At 36.8% G+C, this 17727-nt stretch overlaps 6 protein-coding genes across 6 annotated transcripts; 4 read left to right on the top strand and 2 right to left on the bottom strand.

Annotated features, from left to right (window-relative positions):
- Positions 1–393: 393 nt before the first annotated feature.
- FDP41_011718 (uncharacterized protein) lies at positions 394–2841 on the top strand (the record flags this gene model as incomplete). The annotated part of the gene is made up of 1 exon (XM_044702158.1): positions 394–2841. The coding sequence occupies one exon, from the start codon at positions 394–396 to the stop codon at positions 2839–2841; it is 2448 nt and encodes an 815-aa protein (XP_044566570.1).
- Positions 2842–3305: 464 nt separating this feature from the next.
- On the bottom strand, positions 3306–4582 carry FDP41_011717 (uncharacterized protein; the record flags this gene model as incomplete). Its single annotated transcript, XM_044702157.1, has 2 exons — positions 3306–4507; positions 4567–4582. 2 exons carry the CDS (start codon positions 4580–4582, stop codon positions 3306–3308), a joined length of 1218 nt encoding a protein of 405 aa, XP_044566569.1.
- Positions 4583–4633: 51 nt separating this feature from the next.
- Positions 4634–5491, bottom strand: FDP41_011716 (uncharacterized protein; the record flags this gene model as incomplete). The annotated part of the gene is made up of 1 exon (XM_044702156.1): positions 4634–5491. The coding sequence occupies one exon, from the start codon at positions 5489–5491 to the stop codon at positions 4634–4636; it is 858 nt and encodes a 285-aa protein (XP_044566568.1).
- A 206-nt stretch (positions 5492–5697) lies between these two features.
- FDP41_011715 (uncharacterized protein) lies at positions 5698–6966 on the top strand (the record flags this gene model as incomplete). The annotated part of the gene is made up of 1 exon (XM_044702155.1): positions 5698–6966. The coding sequence occupies one exon, from the start codon at positions 5698–5700 to the stop codon at positions 6964–6966; it is 1269 nt and encodes a 422-aa protein (XP_044566567.1).
- A 126-nt stretch (positions 6967–7092) lies between these two features.
- On the top strand, positions 7093–14475 carry FDP41_011714 (uncharacterized protein; the record flags this gene model as incomplete). The annotated part of the gene is made up of 3 exons (XM_044702154.1): positions 7093–7204; positions 7569–11037; positions 11097–14475. The coding sequence occupies 3 exons, from the start codon at positions 7093–7095 to the stop codon at positions 14473–14475; spliced, it is 6960 nt and encodes a 2319-aa protein (XP_044566566.1).
- Positions 14476–14692: 217 nt separating this feature from the next.
- On the top strand, positions 14693–17561 carry FDP41_011713 (uncharacterized protein; the record flags this gene model as incomplete). Its single annotated transcript, XM_044702153.1, has 3 exons — positions 14693–15064; positions 15239–16505; positions 16597–17561. 3 exons carry the CDS (start codon positions 14693–14695, stop codon positions 17559–17561), a joined length of 2604 nt encoding a protein of 867 aa, XP_044566565.1.
- Between the last annotated feature and the right edge of the window lie 166 nt (positions 17562–17727).

The following is a 17727-nucleotide window of genomic DNA, read 5'->3' as shown; positions in this document are numbered from 1 at the left end:
TTGAAGTTTGGGTCATTGAAAAAAAAATGGTTCTTGCATTTTCTCGAAGTGAATTTAAAATCGAATATCTTTAATTCAAAAAAACTTGAATAAAAGGAACAATAAACCAAACACAATGAAAAATCATTTTCTTTTTTGAACTCTTTGTTTCCCTCTTTTCTGAAAGAATGGACAGGGAAACAAGACAACCAAGAATTAAAACCTTTCATATTAGGATGTAGTTCTAAAAAAAAACTATAACATGACATCACATCTTTATCAAACATTACATTAATGAACATTTTTAATGGAGCTTTTTCATTTAGGAGCAAACATGATGAAAGAATAAGGCACCACAACAATCGAATCCTCCTCGAGTGCACAATACGTCAGCTGTCAGGTCATGCCAAAAAAATGTCAGTGCCACAACCATCCGAAAAAAAAATGACGAAAATGAACCTAACGAGACAAAATACTTTCAACATGTTGACGTTTTTTCGATCATCCTCCTCCTCTCTGGTTCTCTTTCTTGCCATCCTCTTCATCGTTGTGTTGCAACTCTCACAACTCTTCGTCTTGGCAGGTGGCATGGATGAGAAAACCGAACAACGTCAACCAGGACTCACTCCCGCCGCTCTCGTTTCCCGCGTTGTAGATTCTTCTACGACGGTTTTTCAAGCAGCAACAAATTCTCAAGAAGATGCGTTGGTGGAGAGAGCAGCAGCACCAGCGACCACCACCACTAGCGCATCTTCATCCTTCTCGACAAGGAGTCTTTCGCATGAGGAGGATTGGATGATGATGAATGGAGAATTGGAAAATGGAAACCATCACCACGACGTCATGATGAATTTTGGATCGATACTGAACGAAGAGGAATCGATTCAAGAACATGGAGCATCAAGCAGCACTGAATTGGATATTTCAAACGTGTTGAGCCACTTGATGGAACAACAAGACCTCATGACGGAAACATCATCATCAATGGAAGCATCATCACTTGGGGAGGAAGTCGAGGAAGAAGCCATTGCTGAATTGGAAGGATCCAGCAGCATGGCCGAAGAGAATGATGAATTGATGGAAAATTTGCAAGAGTCATCCGGACTCATGGGAGCTGAAATTGAAGAAGCCAATAGTAATGCTCATGAAGGATTTACGTTGGATGAAGTTTTGGATTCGAGTGGAGTCTCTACTCTCTCAACAAAGAGCGAACAACAATTGGATCATAAACGATACTTGACTCGCTCACAACAACATGCCAAGCTTAACGAATTTAATTGTAATCCATTGTGTTTAAAACGAAGAGGATTTATTGGACTCGTTAAAAAGACATCCAAGACACGTACTTTGATCAAGTTCTTGAGAAGGAGAAGATCATTGATCAATAGAAAATTATATCCTTTACAACAACTTCAAATCAAGGCGAGAAGAACGTTGGAGGAGACCAAAGATCCAGAACAACAAGCAGAGGCTCAACATAACAAGATCAAGACTGAGAGAGAAATTTCACGTCTATTGAGATTGAAAAAGATGAATAATGAGAAATTGAAGAATGCGCTCAATAATCTCAAAAAGCTCAAAGCTCGTAAAGCAAAGGCCTACTTGATTTTGAAGAAGGCCATTGCTCTTCATATTGCTAAATTGCTGAAACGATACAAGAGAGCTCTCATTAGAAAGAATAACGCTGTTCAAGTTCGAAAGGCACAAAAGGAAAAGTTTGGAAAGAAGAAATTTGTTCCACCTTACCTTGTCAATTATGCCAAATTGGACGTCTTGATTGCAAAGAAGAAGTATTTCAATGCTCTCTACTTTTTATTCAAGAGACAACTCTTTGTATTGAATCATTTAATTCATCACCGTTCCAAATTGTTGAATTTACTCACTTATGAAAATCGTCGTGCTAAACTCTTCGCCTTAAAGTCACAACAAGTCAAGGAGGAGTATGAAAAGTTGGAGAAGCAACTTGATGCATCCAAGAGCGAGGTGGAAAAGGCCAAGATCAAAGGACAAATCGAAGTGAACAAACTCAAATTGGTTCAATACAAGAAGCACGTGGCTACCTGCACCATTTTAATTAAGAGAGCACAAAAAGCCCTCACATCTATTGCTAACAAGTTGAAGGAAGCAAGCAAAGTGTTGTCATCGCGCAAGGTTGATCTTCCTAGTGATTTGAAAAAATTGTTGCGAGACCAATACAACGCCGAACAAACTGCAGTTGACAAGAGAAGAGCGATCAATGAAGCTGCTGTGAACAAGGATGAGCTCAATGCTGCCTTACCAAAACCAATTGATTACTCATCTAAGGACTACTTTATTTTACCACTCAAGAAGAACAACAAGCCATACGTGTGCACGACCAACGAAAAGCCAGATCCAAAGGAAGTTCTTGACGGTGTTTCGATCACCAAGGATGTGTTATTGAAGCCTCTCATTTGTTTCCACAAATCTAAGATTCGAGTGAAGGTCACCTACAACATTGGACAAGACACTCTTTTCATTGCTAAATATCATTCGACATGGATTCGCCAAAATTTGAGACTCTATCTCAATAAGAAGGGCAAATTAGGAATTCAAAAGAAGGGTTACAAACAATTGAAGAAGCCTGCTTCTCCTGCATTCAAAAAGAGAAAGGTCTTCTCAGATCGTGTCAAGTATATTCAAACACATCCATCCACTTCAAGAGCTGTGATCAAATCGTTTGTCATGAAGTATTATTCATTGCCAGAAGAAGACTTTAGTTTGTCATTTTCGATTGGACGTGGCTTGGCAGGAAAACCTTTTGTCAAGAAATCACCACGAAAATCTCCAAAGAAATTGACAACTCACTCAAACCATCAACCAACTGCTCGACCAATAAACTGATTAGTATCACATGTACTTTATTTGTTTGAATTGATATTTGTGTTTGACGCTACAATTATCTCATTCAAGACTCTGAACACGATCGATTGTTGTTCCTCTTTTGATTCGTTCGATTATCATCATCTGATTGAAGGCCTCATGGGACATAAGGTTTGAATGATTCTCTACTTGTCGCAGAAAAGTGTTAGTGATTGTAGAATTGGTTAAAAGATCTATGCAAGAATCCTTAAACCGACATTCCTTGAGCTGATTATTGGGGGTTACTATCCTTGTCGATCAACACTTTTCCGATGAAATTTGGCTTCTAAAAGAATACCGTTCAAATCGCCTTTGAATACTATTAAAATTAAGCTTTACTATTGAGAAGTTTGTCAAACTTTGGTGAAAATCAGATATTCATAAAATGGACTATGGCCTTTTATTGATGTTACAATGAATAAATATTGGGATATTACATGACCAAATCATTTCCCAACCGAAAACGAATGAGAAATGTTGAACTCTTTTAAAGCAGCCATAAGCTCATCCAATGTGAACTGACCAATACATGGTTGAGCACCCACTTTCAATTCATTTTGTGCAATCTTTCGGGCGAGAATGACTGCTGGTGTTGAAGGAATTTGTGGTCCATCTCCTTTCAGGGCTATTAAATCGAATTGAACAATTTTCTCATTGTGTTGACGATCCTTTCCTGTCATTATCATTTGCATTCCTCCAGAATCAGTTCCCATGTTATAAAACCATTCACTGATCTTTTTGAGAAGAGGTGCTTTGCTTGCCCAATCATTCACAATTCCCATTCGAGTCAAATAAGACATTCCTAACAAACCAAATTGAAAAATTCCCAATTCTAATCCAGCTCTGAATTTGTATTCTTTTAAATGAGGATAATATTCTGGAAAGAGATCAATATCAGGAACGTCACAATAGGAGACATATCGTGTTGATGAAAGGCCCTTCAATTGAATTTGCTTCAAGCCCTGCCATCCAATCACATTAATTTTCGTATTATTTTCAACCATAGGAATTGGCTTCCCACAATAGCTTAACACAGCTCTCATGGTAGATTCTCCTCTTGGAGCTCTGTTTCCAGGGCTTACACTGCATTCTACTTTGTGAATTTCTGTAAAACCAAATTCATTGTGTTCTCGTGAGCAATAATCAATCACTGAGGAGGAAATTCCAGGAACTGTGCTTACTCCAGAGATGGCCACAACATTATGTTTCAATGCTTTTTCATTCAAATGTTTTGAAAATTGAGATACAAATTCTCTGGAATCTGCCAAATCCAAATAATGAACTCCATTCTCAATACACTCTTCAGCAACATGATAATTTTGTCCCTGAAATGGTCCACAAGTATGAATGACAAGATTTGGTTGCAATTCCCGTAGAGTCTTTTTGAAATGTTGTTCATTGTGAATATCCACTGAAATTCCAGAAGCAGATGCTGTAAATGGTGATGAATGGCCATTATTGATTGGCTTGGCCGCATTCAGCCGATGAGCAAACTCTTGAGCATTCTGCAAATTTCTTCCTCCAATAATAATATCAAAATTTGTTCCAACGTTTGTCTTGTTGGAGAAATGTGGTATTTTCATCAATTCCGAAGTTAATCGCTTCCCGAATACACCATACCCTCCTAGAATTAGAATTTTAAATTTGTCTTTGTTATTCCAAACATCTTTAAATGTTTCTCTCGAGAATTGTCAATCGTTTACTTACTTACGGAGGATGACATTTTTTCTGTGCGAGAAAATATATAAGTTTCAAAGGTCAAGCAGCACTGTTGTTATTCAGAGTTAGTGGAGGTGTCGATTGTCGGTTCTTGTTCATACAGAGAGAGCTCCATTTTGAGGTTCATGAGAGCTTGTTTTTCTAATTTTTCTTTTGCTTCTGTTGTGTAAAATAGTTGGTCAGGATTGTCCAGCATTTTACGAAGGAATGCACTTCTTCCTTTTGCGAATTCCTGATCACTCAAATGGCCATATTCCTTTCTCACATTTTCAACATAGTGTTTCATAAAACTACTGTCTAAAAATTCTTCCTTATTTTTCCATTCCACAAGAATATCTTTGAAAAAGTGAATTTCCTGCTTTGGCGTATTCATGGCCAACACAGCTAAATCAAAATCCAAAAATGTAAACAATAATTGATCCTTCTTGTCTTTGTGAGATAAATGGTTAGCTGTACATTCAATAAACATGACAATTCTTTGCACATCTTCATTTCTCAACATTTCTGGTCTCGTTTCATTCACGAATTTCATAAATACACGAGCGCTTGCCTCTTCATTATCTTTTCGTTTGGCATCATAAATAATATCATGAAAGAAAATAGCAAGCCGAATGATGATGAAATCCGTCATGGACAATTGTTTGGAACCACCAAATCGGGCATCCTTTTCAAAGAAATCTCTACATTGTGAAAGTAAATGAAATAAATGTGTGGTCGTATGATAGAAGCGAGAGTTAGGCTGATCATATTCCTCCCGAATGTGCTTCCACCATTTAGAAATGGTTGAAAATTCCCGAATACCAATCTGAGAACAGAGATCAAACCACTCTCGTTCAACCATGCTCGTCATAAAGTTCGGGCTCTCTGATGATTGGCTTGTCGAGGATAACGATGAAGAAGGAGGAAAGAACATTTTTTTGAATTCTTATTCGTAATGATGATTCTCCAAACCTTATTGGGGTGTTTCGATTGAATCCAAATTTCAATTCGATTCGTCCATGTCTTGCGTATGGTGTTGTTGGTTTTGCAGATCATCATCAATGTGTTCTTGAATATTCACTCATTCCTCTCTGAAATCAAATGGGACGCATTAGAAAAGTTTAAAAAAGGAGAAAAAAAATGCTTTCAAAGGCTTTTGGTGTCTGGTCCAAGCAAAAAACAGTGTGTTCCGAATTTTTGGTCTCATCATCAAAAAGTAGTTTGAAAAAGGCCATCCTTGAAGAATGTTCAAGTTCTCGGAATAGAAGTTTTCATCATCAAGAAATTCATCAAGCAAAACAGATATCGAATATTTCTGTGGATAGTTCGAAATTTCGACAGAATTATTCTTCAAGTCCTTCTTCTCCTATGGATGAGGAAACAAAATCTCGAGCTGCTCAAACCCAAATTCCTCTCATTGACATACCCTTCCGTATATCGGAACAATACAATATTCCTCCAGATATCTCAAACGCAATTTTATACAAACTCAATTCGTATCAAAGAAAGCATGATGTAAAGATTTTACACTGTGTTGAAACAGGAAGTAGAAGTTATGGATACAGTTGTGATGCAACATCAGATTTTGATATTAGACTAATTTTTGTGGGTCGGACATTGGACTATTTGAAATTGAAAAACAATTTTCCAGAATTTAGATCCAACAGAGACGAAAGAATACCAGAGGCATTACAGCACATATTTAGATGCGATTCAAACACTGTGAGAAGTATAGATATTGTTGGTTGGGAACTCAGAAAGGCTTTAGCCATGACACGAAAAGCGAATCCATCCATAATAGACGTACTAGCATCCAAGCATGTTCTTGCCGTTCAAACCTCATTGTTGGACAAATGGAAGTCTATTGCTGCCCAAGTCATTCACAACAGACCTCACCTATTTGCCTATTCGAAGCTTTCAACCGCAAAAAAGAATTATTTCACACTCACTCAGCCAAAAGTCCCAAATACCAACAGATACTTGGATGTCAAAAAAACCCTCATGATCATTCATCTAATACTGAATGTGAACATTCTTGAATGGATATATTTGATCAATTCAACTCAAACAAATGTAGTTCATCCACTTGACGATTTAGCAGGAGTTAATTTTCATGAACTATTTAGCAAATTGAGGAAATTGAGAACACTGGAGATTGAAAAAGAAATTGAAGAGCTCGTAGCTTTGAGGCAACAAGCCCCATCAACTCCTTTGTCTAATATGCTTTCTGGAAAGCGTATTGACTCGTGGATGCAGTATGAATTATCTCGTCTTGAGATTGTAGCCAATCAACTAAGAGAATTCTTCACTTATGATGAACAACCCATTATCGAGGCATTGGACACTCTTTTCTTGGAAATTTTAGCTGAATCCGAACCATCCTCTCAATTGGGAGCAACAGTAAAGTAATATGTGAATGATGATCAAACACTTTAGTTAATTATAAGGCAATGTTGGGAATAGATCCAATTTGTAAGAAGTGGTTTAATTAATTAATTGGATCGAACTTCCTGTCAGACATCATCAGAAAAAAATATGCCAAACATCTCTAGTTTTGGAGACATTTTCAGTGGAGGAGGGAGTCTCTTCTTCAACAATTCATCGTCCAAGAATTATTGGCCAACCTATGAACATACTTTCGGAATCGGTATGTATTTCAGTGTCATGATGTCTCATGAACGTCATCTTTTTCATCTCTTCTGTGGTGGATCTGACCATCATCATCATTATCTAAACACAACAACAACTAATGATTTCATCATGTATTATACTCATTGAATGGCACATTGGTTCACCATGATATTGATTCGATTTTGGATTGAAAAATGTTTTCAAATGGCGGATGACTCGGTTGTAACGGTAACTTAATCAATTTCTTTAAAAAAAATTGATTCGGAAATGACGCACCATTATTATTATTATGATGATGATGATGATCAACACAATCTACAACAACCTCAACCACCTTTAAACTTGAATTTTGATTTCATGAAAATTTGGAACCATTTTAGCCATTCAATCATTTGATCCACCCTCTCCTCTATCGGATTATTGTATTCGTCTCTCTGTTGGAGACTTGGTCATTATTAGGGGAGAATTTGAGGGATGGTACAAGGGAGAACGATTTCCCTCAACAACATCCATACTTTCCACAGTTTCATCAAATTCTCCTCAAGGATTTAAATCTAAAGCATCGGGAATGAAAAAGTTTTTGCAGTCCTCGGGAGATTCAGATCAACACTTGTCCATTCTAACAACAAATGCATTAACAGGAGGAGCTCTAACAAGTAGTAACAATTCGAGTGGTGGTGTTGGTGGTGGGTTGGGATCACCTCCCGCATCTCCAACCGCAATAGGAATGTCAATGGAATCAACAACGAACTCTCTCTCAACCACTCACCATTCAAGAGCATCCAGGAAATTTTCTGAAAACGAAAGTATGGAAAAAGTCATTGTATCATCGAAAGGCTTTTTTCCAGCAACACACATTATACGATTTGATGGTAGCCCTAATAATCCATTCTCTTTGAATTATCAACTTGCCACTGGAGTGAGCGAGCAAAATCAAAATCGCAACAGCTCACATGAAGGTTCATCCAATAATAATGGCTCTCAACAACAAATGGCTGTCATTTCTGCCAATAATTCTAATGTCCCAGGAAATCTTCCTCTAGTTTTACTCTCTCCAAGAAAATCTAATGCTTCAGATATGAAATTTGGAACTTTTCCAAATAATGACGACCAAGGAGGATCTTGCGGAACTTTTCCAAATAATGACGACCAAGGAGGATCTTGCATGTCACAGCCAACCTTGAATTCAAATGTTCTTGAAAATCCACCAATTACAATCTCCTCGTCGTCTAATTCATCTCTACCACCCGTGGATCATAGTGGAGAAATCAGTAATAACTCTCCAAACGAGCAAAACGATTTTATCACTACCGCACCAGTTTCTGCATCACCCGCTCTTTCGAGTATCATTGGATCAGTAACCACATCCAACACTGGTGTCATCAATCCTCAATCTTCTCTAAAAAACAACACGTTTAGCATCTCTGATAACAGCATTCTAGGCTCATCTCCATCATTGGAGATAAAAAAAACCAATACTAATCAAGGAACTTCCAGCTCTCAAACCCCAATCAGTGCGAATAGGACAAAATCTTTTCGTAGAGGCGTTCTCAATAGCTTTCATGCCACGAAACAAAAAATTGAGCACATGATAAATAAGCCAGAAGGAAAAAAGAATATGACACCAAACAGTGAAAAAAGGCAGAGCATTATAAACGAGTCACAAAAATCAAAAAGGACAAGTTTGAACCTTTCTGGCATGAATTTGTCAAACATTTTCAGTAACAGCCGTGATGAATTTGCAGTGAATCAGCGAGCAATATCTTTCTCAGATACCTTCTTTACAGACCATGAAAAGATGCTCTCTCCATCTGCCGCAAAATCTCACGAAAGAAAAAGAAGTCAAAGTATTTCTGCGAATACTGCCTTTCTTACTTCTTCCAAAAACACAAATGCAATCATTTCAACAGCTCTTACGGCGATTGGTAATGTATATCCAGAACAAATCTATGCTCAATCTAGCTATCTCGGAGGAACAGTAGAAATATTTCCAAACGTTGCGCAACATTTTCAGAGAGAAATAATTCCATTCTTGGAATTGGATTGGTTTGCACCATTTTTAAATATACCAATTTGCAAAACAATTATTGAGACAGTTTTTGATTGGAATATGAAACACTTTAAATCTTTAACAACACATGAGGATAATCGAGAAAGACTGATGAGAGTTTTTGAAATTGAGTGCAAAATGATTAATTCAATGATTGATTATTATTCTTATCAGCACCGTAATGATAGTGAAAACTACAAGCCAAGAATGAAAGAAATTCTAAAAAACCAAGCTTACTTATTAGAGGAAGGAGCATCCTTATTTAATGAAGACATCACAATCAAGAAAAATGGAGAACTCCTGACGCCCATGAATACTTTATTATTTGATTTGTATCAAATGTATTGGGAGGTTATAGATAAGGAAAAGAGTCAAATTACTGGATCGTTGAAATTACAAAGTTCTTTCGACAGATTGCCTGAAGGTAACTTTCAACTCTTGATGGAAATTTCTGGGTGTTCTTACTTTGACAGGGTTGAATGGAGGTTTTGTCTGTATGACATTGGATCAAAGTCCATTATGTCTGAAGATCTAGTCATTGTCACTTCAAGAAAGAATGAATATAGGGTGAGCGTGACCTCACCTGAAAATAATTTGGATGAGTCACAAGATGACATTATTCAGCAAGAGGAGGATGATCCTACCGAAATGAGACGTCAAGATATTTATGCAGTATTCAAAGATGTCTCGAAGTTGTATTTGGAAGGAGAACAGCTGGTGGTTCTTGTTAGAGCATACAGACTCGAAAAAATTAAGGTGGACCCACCGATTAACCACAAGCATACCTTAGATTGCCGAGTTCCTTTGGCAATTGCTCTCTCTCCAAAATTATCACGTTCAGTGGTCACAGAACTCGCCAATGATGGCTACCTGAGATGCGAGTTGAATTTCTTTAATTTTAAAAGTAATGACAGCCTCGAAATGATACTGGATGACATTCTCAACGACAAGCAAGATTTGGAACGAGATGCGCTTGTGGGTGTTGAGCTTTCACTAAGCATGGTTACAGGTGATTATCACAAAGCTTTTAAACAGTACCCCCAATTAACTCATCTACCACTTGTACCAATGACTCGATTTAGTAGCTCCATTCTTTCTGATGACATTCGGAACGATATTTACATTTCTCTACATTCTTTGCTTAATAAGAGCATTGATACCCTCTACGTCGAAGCTAAGATGTACATAAAAGACAAAGAGGGTCACACCATCCAGTGTGACATTAATCGAAAGCAAAGAGTGTACAGATCTCCCATTTTAAGAATGAAAAATCCAACATGGGATGAGATCATTCTTGTGAATGTAAACTCGCATCAGTTACAGTCCGCTATCATTATTTTTGACTTTTACACTGTTAATAGCAAGAAGAATAACTATGAAGTGACACATAAGTTTTTTGCATATTTACCAATTGATGACGCAACGCGAACACTCACCTTGGGAGTGGAAACCTATATTGAACCTCTCACATGTTACAAAATTTCTAAGGGCTACACATTCCAAGATTTTATGAATAATGAATCAATAAGGACTAAATTTGCGAAAAAGTCCAGGCTGACCATTTCCTTGAACGTGGTTTCCACCTCTATTGCTATCAACCCTAACTTAAGAGATTTCTTAAAGTGGGATTCCATGGATGAAACAAATATTCAGTCCGTCATCAAGGATATCGACTTTAAAACGGTAGATACAGCAATATGTTTTAGGGAAATTGTGAGCTCTCTATTTGGTATTGCAAACAAATATGGAAAGGCAAGAAACAACATAGATTTTGTCGAAAGTCAGCTCTTGCAAAAAGTGTAAGTTTTTGTTGTGTTTTTAGAGTTAGGAGAGACATGTTTCTAACTGTGTTAATCAGATTTGAGAAGATTTGTACTATAGTGTCAACGTTATCAGAAGATTCAGAAAGATTTAACTCCGTTATTGACGATTACAGCAAATCATTTCCATATCATACCAGCCATAGATTTATTCTTCATTATTTGAGCAAGTATTTTGACTTGTTTAAAGCTGAAGATATGACTATTGGAACCAAGGAAAAGCTTGTTAGAGCTCTAGTATCGTTTGTGTTCTTTGTGAAAATTATTGAGAAATCTCTTTCCTCTTTCAAGACAAAGTTACCCGATTTGTATCAAGAAGAACTCACTTTTGTACAGAACGAGATCACCATAATTTATTCTAAACTCAATCTGTTAGCTCAAAAATCAGATGCAACACATTCCACCTTTAAAAACATCAAATCTGCCTTTTTTGACTCGCTCAATCCCAGCTACTATGACACATTGTTATCACTTTTTGATGAAGTGACGATTAGCAGACAAATTGAATCATTCATGATCTCTCTACCTGAAGAAGAAGTTCATAGAAAATTAGCTCATATTGACATTGTAGTTTCATCCAATGTTTTTGAGATGCGTGCTGTAAATTCATACCTTTTACCAAAATTTGTGGACATTTTGGAAAACTTTGGTGAATGTTTTTTAGAAAACAAATCTATCTCCATTATGAACAAGCTCATCCAATATTTAAAAAAGCAACTCTCTCCCAACAAACCTAAATTAACTCCAGGCATGACCAAATCATGTTCTACTGACTCTCTAGAAGAACGAAGAGGTTTAGTATTATCAATTGAAGACGCAGAAGGTCTTGCGATCGATGAAAATGATGTCTGCACCTATTGTGTTTCTTGTTTGAAAGAGTTATTAGGTCTTGTTGGATTGTTAAAGGAGGCATTTGAGACATCACTCGAAAGAACGGAGGAATTGGAAGCAGAATATGCTGCCGCTCGAGAACGAATCGAACAAGAAGGTACACTCAGCATCAACAACTCTCAAAATGTTAACCAATCGTCAAGACAAACTGCCTCCAATGTCATGAGCAAATACGAATCAGATATTAATCAATCTAAGCGTGTCAGTTGTGACGTTGTCATTACAATTGTTAACTTTTTGGATGTGTTAACGTACAAAGATGTGTTGGATTGTTTACTGTCAATGTTATCTGAATATTCCTCATGTGCTGAACTCGATACTATTGAACTCATCTTGGATCTCATTTCAATGTTGCTCTCAAAGAAGAATCCGCTTCCAAAAAATTGGACTCAGATGAATATTTATCAATACGGAACGATTTCAACTATTATTCTAATGAACGCAATGAAGGTGAAAAAATATATGGTTTTACTTGAAGGACCATCAATTACATCAGTTAGTACTTTCTCTGGAAATTTCTCAAGAGAAGCAATTATCCTCAACAAACCTATCGTAGATGTCAATGTCAACAGAATTACGAAAGTGTCTCAATTACTCATCAAATATTTATTCGATACAGTCTTCTCATTTGAGCCAGAAAAGATGAGAACATTTGATAGAAATCAATTTTTAAGCCAAAATGATCAAAGAGCCAAAATTTTAACCGTCTTTTATGAGGATATTTGGTCTTTTTGTCCTTTGCAGTTACAAGAAAGTTGCTTGTTAGAACTCATTGACAAATCGATCAGATTATTCAAAATTAATATTTCGGAGGTCATTGAGGTCGCCAAAAATTTATTCTTTGACCTACTTAAGATTGAATACGAAAGTAGACATTCAGTTTCGCTCTGTGAGGCTGGCTCAGAGAGATTTTTCAGCGAAGTGACAGGTCTTGAAGGTGTAAGACACAAGTTCATTAATTGTATTGAATCCAAGTTGCACAAATACAAGCGATTGTCACAAGAATTGTCATCGAGCATAGATGAGCAGGCAAATGATCAATTCCCTGTACATGTCGAACAACTTCTCAATTCTCTACATCACTTGCTCAGCCAAATTCGTGAGATTGAAGCAGCAAGTACAAACGACCCAAATACCATGAACTTCCAATCCCAAGAGAAATCTTTCAAGAATGCTCTCAAGTCATTTAAAAAGAACAACAACATGCAGCTCTATTTCAAATATCTTCATTTGTTGGCAAGTATGCAAAAGAGTAGAAAGCGATACATTGAAGCTGGGTTGGCTATTTATGTGCATGCCTCCAAGCTCGATATCAATAGCCAGAATGAGTTACCATACTTTTCTGATTTTTATCCAGAAGAAGTCGAAAGTAAGAGAAAGATCAAACTCTATATGGAGATTATTGATCTCTTCGAGAAAGGTAAAGATTGGGAAAGAGCTATCAAGCTTCATGAAGAGTTAAGAGAACACTACAAGAAAAATATGAATTATCTTGAGCTATCGACTATTCATTTAGAGGAGGGAAAGCTCTACAAGAAAATTGTTTCCTCTATTCGAGAGTACAACAAGTATTATTTTGTTGGCTTTTATGGAAAGGCGCTTTCAAATACCAACTATATTTTCAATGCTCATCATCAAAAATTGGCCGATTTTGTGAATTTTATCAAAATGAAATTTAAGGGAGCTGTCATTAAGAGAGAGATACCTACCTCTTTCGATGAAACCAAATTCAGAACGAGTGAGCAACAAGTCATATTTTTGGCCCCTCTTGAACCTTCATGTATGAACGAAATGGAATCATACTCATCAGAGAAACACTTTGAGAAGAGTTGCTTCCAATTGCTCGATTCAAAAGTCTCTCCAAAAATTCAACAATATCACAAGAGTCACAATGTCAATGTTTTCAAGCGTATTAAAGTCAAAAGAGAAGAAAAGAAGGAGGATAATCATCATGCGACCACTGAATCAAGTTTAACAAGCACCACTCTCCAACAACCTTCAGAAGCAAAAACGTGTACCATCAACTTGGAAGATGCCGATGGAATTATCTCCTTTTTCACAATCAAACATCCATTCCCAAACATGTATACCATTCAAGAAGTTCTCGAAAAGAAGGTCATCAAATTGAACACTTTGGAAGTGGCCATCTATTATATTGAACAAAAGATTCACTTCCTTCAAGAACTTGTCATTAGTCACAAACTGAATGAGAGTAATTTATTAACTGCCTCACTAGATTCTGAACTTACTGGACTTATCGATCCAAGAATTCACGGTGGCATTTATGTTGAAGTTGAAAAATACTTGTCACCAAGTGCATTAGAAACTCTCTACGAAGAAAACAAGTATCTTGTTGCCATTTACAAACAACGGTTGTCACAACTTGCATATCTACTGAAGGAAGGTCTTGTTCAGAGACGAAAACATGTCAGCAAACAAAATCTTCAAATGAGCGTCTATCTCGAAAAGAAATTCAAAAACGATCTCATTCCGTTACTAGAACGCTACAACATTCGAATTCCTTGAGCTCATTTCACATCTCCATAATAACATTAGATCATTCCAGAAAATACACCATCAAACATGATGAATGCACAATATGGTTTACCGACCACAGATCCAAAATCAATTGGATCAGTAACTCAAGAATTGACAACCAAGAATTGAATTAAATGAATTGACAACAACCCATGAATTTAATTTTCCTAATGTACGCGATCGAAAGATCTTTTTTACAAAAAAAATGTCCTTCTCACAATCAGCAGCACCTCTCATTCATATCCGTCCTCAACACTTGTTCAATGTTGAAGCCTTTGCTAAATATTTACAGGAACATGCGACAGAGTTGTTGTCGATCAACAACAATTATCATTCCAACAAAAACAACAACGGAAGTGTTCAACTCGCATTGAAAAGTATTCAACAGTTTTCCGATGGACAATCCAATCCTTCCTTCAAGGTGGTGTGTACGATCAGTCTTCCTCAACTACACAAGGATCGATCGGGAGGAGCTTCATCGTCGGTACTCACCAAGGAATTGGTGTTGAGAAAGAAGCCTCCTGGAAAACTCTTACCATCGGCTCATGATATTTATCGGGAATATGCCATCATGAAGGTATGGAGTGACCATATTTAGAATATATTATTTAATTTGAAATTGATTCATGATGGTTTCAATGTCAAACACAAAACCATGACCTGAACTGCGTGGTGTGCATTATTCATATTTTGATCATGCATGATTTAATTTTATAAATCTTTGATCATCATGCACCAAATGAACACACAGTCTCTTCATTCCATTCAATTCCCAGTTCCTTATCCTTATTTTTATTGTCGAGATGAGAAAATTATTGGTACTGAATTCTATGTGATGGAATTCATTCAGGGAAGAATCTTTAAAGATGGAACTTTTGCAGAAATGCACAAATCTTCAGTAGAATTGTTAAAGAATCATGAATTAACAATGACAGGACCAGAAAAACTTACACCTCAAGATCGAAGAGAAATGATGACTGATTTTATTAGAACATTGTCACGATTGCATCGAGTAGATTTTATGCAATTTGAATTGTTGAGACCCTTGTTTGCATCCAGTCAAAGGAATAAGGCAACAAAGGAATCCACCTCTCGAGAAGAAACTGCACAGAAACAACACGATTCTTCTAACACGAAAAATACTTATTATGAAAGACAAATTGCAACATGGACTCGTCAATATCTTGCTTCTGAAACTCATGAAAATGACTCAATGAATCGTCTCATGAAATGGTTGCCAAAAAATATTCCTAAGGAGACAGAAAGTGACAAATTAACAATTGTGCATGGGGATTACAAATTTGATAATGTTATTTACCATCCTACTGAGAATAGAATTATTGCTGTATTAGACTGGGAGTTATCAACTTTAGGTCATCCAATTGCGGATTTGTCATATTCATGCATGTATTATCATTTTCCCAGAATTCCTGGATTTTCTGGCTTGAGAGGAACTAATTTCCAACAATCAGGTGTCTTGACAGAAAAAGAGTGTCTTGACTTGTACACTTCATTCACACAACGATCCAAGATTGACAAGTGGCACTTTTATTTGACATTCTCCATCTTTAGACTGGTTGGCATCACACAAGGAGTTTACAAGCGATACAAACAAGGAAATGCAAGCAGTGATTACGCATTACATATTGGAATGCTTGCTGGAACCTTATCTGACGTTGCTTGGGAGCTTATTGTCAATGCTGAAGGTGACAATCTCACCATTTGTGAAGGAGGTATTCAATTTGGTCTTTCTCCAAAGGCACTCAGACTTAAAACAAAACTCGAAAAATTCATGAAAGAGCATGTATATCCTGCAGAAGTAATATTTCAAGAACAACATCACAAACAATCGGATCGATGGCAAATTCCTCCAATTATTGAAGAGTTGAAGCAAAAAGCCAAGGAACAAGGATTATGGAACTTTTTCTTGTGTCAGCATAATGAAAAGGAACCCATCTCCACTGTGGAGTATGCTATTCTTGCAGAGGTTATGGGAAGAAGTTTTATAGCATCAGAAGGTATGTGAATTTATTTCTTGTTCGATGAGTAATGGATTTATTTTGAAACACTTCAAATGACAATTGTTTTTTATCACAAACTATGATGCAGTTTTTAATTGTAATGCTCCTGATACTGGGAATATGGAAGTTTTAATGAAATTTGGAACTCCAGAACAAAAAGAACAGTATTTGAAACCTCTCCTCAATGGTGACATTCGATCCTGTTTTTCAATGACAGAATATGGAGTCTCCTCAAGTGATGCCACAAATGTTAGCTCAACCATTAAAAAGTCTGAAGATGGCAAACACTATATTATTAATGGTGTGAAATGGTTTATCACTGGCGCCGGTGATCCACGATGTAAATTTACAATCTTTATGGGAGCAACCAATCCTAATCATCCAAATCCACATCAAAGACAATCCATGGTTTTGATTCCTATGGATGCTCCTGGCGTGAAATTAGAAAAACCTGCTTCGACATTTGGTCTCGACGATGCACCCTCTGGTCACTGGTCTATTTCTTTCACCAATGTTAAAGTTCCAGTTTCTAATTTAATATTTGAAGAAGGACAAGGTTTTAATATTGCTCAAGCTCGTTTAGGTCCAGGACGTGTTCACCATTGCATGAGATTAATTGGATTATCTGAACGAGTGTTTGAGCTCATGGTCCAAAGAGCCAAACAAAGAAAGACATTTGGCAAAAACTTGTCACAACATGCCATCATTCAACAATACATTGCCGAATCAAGAATTGAAATCGAACAAGCAAGATTACTTGTTCTCAAAGCAGCTTACATGTTAGATCAAGTCGGTGCCAAGCATGCTCGCTCAGAAATTGCCATGATCAAAATTGCAGTTCCTAGAGCATGTAAAAATGTCGCTGATCGTGCCATTCAAGTATTTGGAGCCGAAGGATTATTGACATCATCTTCTGACATCAAGTCACCACTCAATGAAGTTGCATTTTCCATTGCTCGAGTTTGGATTGGAGCTCGTCAATTGCAAATTGCAGACGGTCCTGATGAAGTGCACATGATTAATTTAGCGAAACATCAACTCTCTAAAATGTAATGCCTTTTTTCACATCATGGAACACAAGATGCTTGTTATTGTTTTGTACTATGACAATCAATTGCACAATGAATTATTAATTTTATGATTCATATATGCACAATAATGGAAAAGTATAAGAACATGTTAGAATTTTGGAAGATATATCTTTCACATGAAATTCACT

Source organism: Naegleria fowleri (assembly GCF_008403515.1).
Source record: "Naegleria fowleri strain ATCC 30894 chromosome Unknown tig12, whole genome shotgun sequence".
In the NCBI taxonomy this organism is placed as follows: Eukaryota; Heterolobosea; class Eutetramitea; order Acrasida; family Naegleriidae; genus Naegleria; species Naegleria fowleri.
This window is presented reverse-complemented; position numbering and strand designations above follow the sequence as displayed.